The sequence below is a fragment of the Spea bombifrons genome, chromosome 13 (assembly GCF_027358695.1).
Source record: "Spea bombifrons isolate aSpeBom1 chromosome 13, aSpeBom1.2.pri, whole genome shotgun sequence".
Lineage (NCBI taxonomy): Eukaryota > Metazoa > Chordata > Amphibia > Anura > Pelobatidae > Spea > Spea bombifrons.
In genome coordinates this window covers 16700957-16707220 of record NC_071099.1, presented here as the reverse complement: position 1 = coordinate 16707220, position 6264 = coordinate 16700957, and the positions used below count along the sequence as shown (strand labels likewise).

Sequence of the window (6264 nt, the reverse complement as noted above, 5' to 3'; positions counted from 1 at the left end):
AAGACGCACAAACTAAATGCACTTAGAGAGGATGATATAAGTAGAATCCATGATTATTATTCGAATTATTATTATCTTTTATTTATATAGCACCAACAATTTCCGCAGCACTTCTTACCAGCATTTGAAATACCTTGGGGTGTCTAGTTTTAAAAAATATATGGTTTGATGGGGTAAATTGAATTGACTGGCTTTAAAAATGGCCCGATTAGAACATGGGGGCAGAAGGACCAGATGTCAAAATTCCAAGTTGAAAACCTGATTTGCACATGTCCCAAATGTAGCCTTTTAGCCCCAAAATAACCTGACAACCCCATTCATGGGTGATATCACTGTACTCAGGAGATGTTGCTAAACACATGTTGTGGTATTGTTTGGTAGTGACATTTACCAGGAGCTGTACATTTATACCTACAATTTGTGTGATTAAAAAAACAAACACAAACCACCCTTTGTCAAACTTTGTAGTGGTAAATTGGTGCATCGAAAGGGTCAAAATACCAACATTTACAATACCTTGGGGTGTCTAGTTTTAAAAAATATTTGGTTTGATTGTAAATTGCATTGGCCGGCTTCAAAAATGTCCCAAATAGCACATGGGACCAGATTTGGTTTTGAAATAGCAAAACGCTACTTGTACTTATTGCCCTATAATTTGCCAAAAATCATAAAAACTTGTATTTCTATACTCAGTAAAATAGTAGAATCTATTTAGAAGGTATTCTCATTAGCTTTTGTAGATGAATAAAAGATTTTTCAAATAAAAGTGAGAAAAAGTGTTTTTTTTCATCATATTTTTTTCTTTTTTGATAGTTTGATAGGAAATTAGATGTTATGATCAACAAAATGATGTCACGACCCGCCCCCCAATATATAACTTGTGTGGCTACACTAAATGGCAGAAGAGAAAATTACAGCTAAACACGACCACCGCAAAAAACAGCATTGGTCACGAATGGTAGAACAAATAAAAAACAGCCTGGTCCTTAAGTGCTGAAAATGCAGAGTTTGTCCTTTCTAAACAAATATTGGGACCAGAACCTGACACGTGCAGTGTGCCCAAAAAGTGGTATGCAATTATATCCAGGGCTGGTTTTTTATTGCCATTCTGGCCCTGCAGAAAAGCACCTTCTATTTGAACTTTATGTAAATACAATGAACAGCAATAATACACACACGGGTTTATATCAACAGAACAACACATTAACAGGACTGGGTTCTGTTGTTTTTTGTGTTTTTTTTAATGTATTTAGAACTGTTTTAATTGTATTTGCTAAATGTGAGTGGAAGCAGCAGTTTGCATTTCACCTTGAATCTGTCTGACAATGGAATGTACGGTTTAGGCCATAGTTTGAGTTGTGAGTACAGAAGGTTACCTGCTTTGGAGGACTCTGTGTGAGTGCCAGTTATATTTTTTGGACCCAATATTTCTGAGCGGTATGTTCGGGATTATTGGAGTCGCCATTTGTTACAGTATAGTGCAAGCTGGTCATCAGTTGGTCTCCATGGACGCCATTCTGGTCTTTGGTTTGAAATATGTTTGTCCAGGGATAGAGAACATGGGTTCTGGGTTTCATTGTCCTTCATGTTCAGCTTTACTTCCCAGTGTGCTAATGCAATGCTGAACCGTCTTTACACCTTCTAACTGTCCTAACACCTTCTGGCTAGTCTTGGCTTACCAGTTTGTCTTCTTTCGAAGTCCCAATTGACTCTGGTGGAGAAAGGGGGCTGCCATTGGTGAAAAATCATGGTCCAGACTTTAGCAGGTGGCCATTAAAACCATTTTATTTATGATCATCCTGCTACTAATGGATCCTGCACTTCATCCGCTGCCCCCCTTGACTCTGTTTTCTAGTACATATTCCTTCTCTAGACTTTATGACCACTGTGTATTGCTTACCCAATACTATGGGTGTAATTAGTCTATTAACCCCTTTTTTCTAACACTCCCTGGCCCTCATTTTTTTTTAATCGTCTTGTCCAATATATCGATTAAAAGCCAATAGGTACTTTGGAATTATGTTTGCATTACGTAGTAACTGTACCGGCTCATTTGGCAATTCATATTTGAAATAATAGTCAAATTAAACAAAAATAGCTAGAAAAACCACTTTTTTAACCCTATACCATTTGGTCTAGAATGTTTAATGAAAGAATATGGTAATAAAGGTAGGCTTGACCTTTTTTTTTTTGATAAAAATACAAATATTGATGATTCATTTATCAAAGTCATAAACAAACACAAAAATTGCATTCTGCGAGTTGCTTTATTTGAGAAAATTTGCAGAAAATAGGCAGTACAGGCAAATATCGTCTTGGTTATCCTAAAAAGCACGTTACAATGAATTGAAGTAATTAAAAATATTCTGTGGATCATCATATTATTATTTTTCATTTTGGTCAAGTGTGCAAAAAGGTAACGTCTACATCTACGAAGAGATAAACCATGATCTCTCTGTAATCGTTCGAATGTTTAGCAACAGAAAATCAATATATTTAATTAATTTAAATTCCATATTTAAGAAGAACATCTTTGGGAAAGATGAGCCCTGAATTGTATCACGCTTATCAAGACATCAAGATTGAATTGCGCTAAGCGAGGCGTCATCCAGAACTTTGCTTGTTCTATAAAAGAACGTTCTATGAGATTTAGCAAACTATATTAAACTAAACAAAGCAGCTTGGTCTTGAGAGTCGAAACTTTGCATTCCACGCAGCTTTTCTTGCTGGTTTCACCTCTCATCTTCTCTCCCAAATGTTTAACACTTGTGATGGTCATGCTGGGTGCTCTGATAGCTGTGATGAGATCCTGTTAAAATAAGCATACATTAGACCATGCTTTCTCACTTTTTGCACCTAAAATAAGGTATCCTGATCCAATTCCGCTACTGTTTTTTTTCCTAATCCATTGTCCACAATAACCTCCCCCCCCACCATTTACACCTTCTTGTAGACTGTTGTTGAGTTGGTATAGTTATATTGTTTGAGTTAAATATACACGAATCATTTGATATGATTCAGGGGAAAAAAATATTTTCTCACCAGGACCAGCAGCACTTACATTTTTGCATTTTTGGGGCTTTTGAAGAACAACAACGTGCTTTTCTCAATAGCACGTTTGACGCAAAAATTGGCCATATATCGATAAAATAATTTGCCACTTACCATGTTTTCCATCTACGGCAGTGTGACCGGAGACACTGTAGAATGAAAAAAGAACCATATTCAGAAAACAATGCTCACATAGTACAGGAATTTGGAAGTATCCATGACTTTATGCACTTCTTCATCTTTGTCTGTTGACCATGCACTTCGTACCTTTCCTTTTGAATTATATCAAATGGAAACACTGAGAACTTAATGAAGTCCCTATAGTATTATTTTGATGATAACATTGCCTCAATTACTTTCATTACTTACTGGATGTCATGTCCTTCCAGTAGGCGTTTGTAGGTGGCAATCTCCATCTCCAGACGGGTCTTCTGGTCCATGAGGATCTTGTACTCTTGGTTCTGCTGCTCCAGGTCACATCGGATCTGTGCCAGCTGGGATTCCACGGCATGGATCATATCTTGTAACTGGGAGAGCTGGGAATTGTAGGTGGCTTCGGTCTCTGCCAAGGTGCCCTCCAGAGCGGATTTCTATAGTCAGAAATAAAAAAAAGGGCATAATATTATAACTGTATTATCAAACTCAGTGCATAGAATCACAACTGGACATTTATAAATGTGCCACTAAATAATTACGTATTCACACCAGGACCCAGAAGACAACAAATGACATCATACCATGCTTAGCTGGGTCTGTAGTTCGATCTCCAGGGTCTGGACAGTGCGTCTCAGGTCAATGACTTCAGTCTGAACGGACTGTAGCTGTGCAGAACCAGATGCTACTTCACGGTTCAGCTCTTCAGTCTACACAAAACCCACAAATACATGATTTTTTTTTTTTAGGTACAGTTAAAAAATAGACAGTTCAGTTCATGCAATCTGATATTATTTCATCCTACACACGTCTTTCTCACACAAAAAAAGTTTGAAATGGTAAATTCAAAGCTGAGGTGCGTTGTCCGCAAAATATAAATGTAGATAATGAAAGGTGTGTAATATATTTAAATATGTAGTCATGTAATATTTTGGTTTTGATGTTTGAAACTGATGCGTCTTCAAGGAAGCTGGACTATATTGAGGTAGATACACCCTTATATTGGAAGCTATTGCAGGAAGGTCTTATTTTTAGAATTTCGTATACAGTTCTATGTAACATTTTGTTCTATAGCACTGTGGATTCTGTTGGTGCCCTTTAGGTAGTCCTCCTTAAGTCTCTAAAACAGAAGAAAAACCTCCTTACTCTCTGCAGGAACATGCTCTCGACCTCCCTCAGGTTCCTGTCCATCAGGTTTTCATATTGTTGTCGGATCTCGGACAAGGCTTTGTTCATATCTATGGACGGAGCAGCATTCACCTCCACGTTGACTCTCTGTCCCAGCTGAGCTCTCAGAGCATTCACTTCCTAAAGTGAGAAGAATGTCACCAAATGGATTTTTTATAAGATCAAAAATGGTGGGTAGACTGAAACATGTTGGCAAATATGAACAAGTCATCAGGTTATCTTTTATTTAGTATATCGTAAATGTGTCCTAATTTGAGTATTAGAGAGCATGAAAGCATAGAGAACCCTACAATTTCTATGACTTTATTTGACTTAAACAATGGCTCAACCGGAAATCCACTGACTTCCAAATTCTATCCTTTCTGGACCTCATGAACAATTCCTCAAGTTATTTTTCTATATTTTGGCTTTTTAAGATAATTATCACATTGCTAATTCTGTAAACCATACCTCCTCGTGGTTCCTCTTCATTTGCTGAAGCTCTTCCTGAAGGTCGCGGACCTGCGCCTCAAGGTCACGTATCTCTGCAGTCAGTCCTTCTAGAACTCTGCGTAGACCATTGACATCTGCCTCCACGCTGTTCCTCAGCCTGAGCTCCATCTCATATCTAACAAAAATGTTATAAATTAGCATTATTATCTCAAACAGATAACACTGTAGATTTTCTAGTTTGCTGTCTTTGTTTTATTAACAAAACTAGATTTGTTGCCATCGATCAACCTTCATTTTTCAGATCCCTCCCCGTATAATTTTGCAGTTATGGTATACAAAACATACTTATTTCTGAAGTCATCAGCAGCCAACCGGGCATTGTCTATCTGCAAAACAATCCTGGCATTTTCCACAGTGGCTGCAGAGATCTGTGAAATATGCAAAACGCTCATCGTTATTACATTATCTCACATTCTTTATGTTTGTAAGTGATCATTTTTAAAAGGTCTTACCTGTCCCTGGAGCTCTTGAATGGTCCTGAAGTAGTTACTGAAGTCAGGTAAAGCAGTGGGTTGATGTTTTTCATACCACTCTCGGATATTCCTCTCCAGTTGGTTATTCTCATTCTCCAGTGAGCGGACCTTCTCAAGATATGATGCAAGTCGATCATTCAGAACCTGCATTGCTTCCTTCTCGTTCACCTTCAACAGGCCATCATTGTTCCAGCCAGCGTGGCTCCCAAAATGATTATTAGAGTGGGCACCATGATTATGGCTACCGTGGCTCAATGAGGAATGCTTGGAGACTGAGATGCATTTACCTCCTGATCCTCCGTGTACGCTTGGAGCTCTGTAGTGACCTCCATGCTGTGAAAGATGGCATCCTCCATGAAGGGAGAGGTGGGAGTCTCCATGGTGTTTCTTATGGAAGTTTCCAAGATGGACCGAAGAGACATGTCTGGGGACATGGCAGCTTTGCTTGGAGAATCCGCCGGTGGATTGATGGCTCATGGTTACCAAGTAATGGATTCTTGAAGAACAGTTGAGCTAATATTGCAGATCGCTGAAGAAGTGCATATTCCCCTCAGCCCTGCCACTGTATTTATACGAAGAACAAGGGGTGTTGCTGAGCATTATTAATCATTTTATGAGCATCCAATGCCTTTAAAGAAGCCTGTAATGCAAAACAAGCAACTAAAATGCAAGTTCTCCGAAAATGGGAAAGGATGTCATTGATGAGTTTTTATTACAATGTTTAAACAGTAGAAATTGGCTTGATGCACACCCTTATTATATGACAAATGCGGATAAAACATTAAAGCATAGCTGTGATGCAATTCTTCTTGAAGTCAGATGGCCCTTTTTGATGTGTCCACCTTCTTGTAAAGTTAGCAAAAATACAGAATGCTAAAAAATGTAGTAGATATTGACACACAATTTT

At 38.2% G+C, this 6264-nt stretch overlaps 1 protein-coding gene across 1 annotated transcript; it reads right to left on the bottom strand.

Annotated features, from left to right (window-relative positions):
• Nucleotides 1-2248: 2248 nt before the first annotated feature.
• LOC128472007 (keratin, type I cytoskeletal 19-like) lies at nt 2249-5881 on the bottom strand. Its single transcript, XM_053453996.1, has 8 exons — nt 5337-5881; nt 5170-5252; nt 4843-4999; nt 4351-4512; nt 3789-3914; nt 3421-3641; nt 3166-3200; nt 2249-2809 (listed from the first exon to the last, which is right to left on the bottom strand). Exons 1-8 carry the CDS (start codon nt 5832-5834, stop codon nt 2760-2762), a joined length of 1332 nt encoding a protein of 443 aa, XP_053309971.1. The 5' UTR covers nt 5835-5881; the 3' UTR covers nt 2249-2759.
• Between the last annotated feature and the right edge of the window lie 383 nt (nt 5882-6264).

Bases quoted from the DNA above. Each gene is read 5' to 3' on its own strand.
- LOC128472007 (XM_053453996.1), bottom strand. From the start codon at position 5,834: ATGAGCCATCAATCCACCGGCGGATTCTCCAAGCAAAGCTGCCATGTC. The intron at 5,000-5,169 runs GTATGTTTTGTA...CATTTTTGTTAG, and splicing joins GCTGATGACTTCAGAAATAA to ATATGAGATGGAGCTCAGGC. The intron at 2,810-3,165 runs GTAAGTGGCAAA...TTATTTTAACAG, and splicing joins TGCCGTAGATGGAAAACATG to GATCTCATCACAGCTATCAG.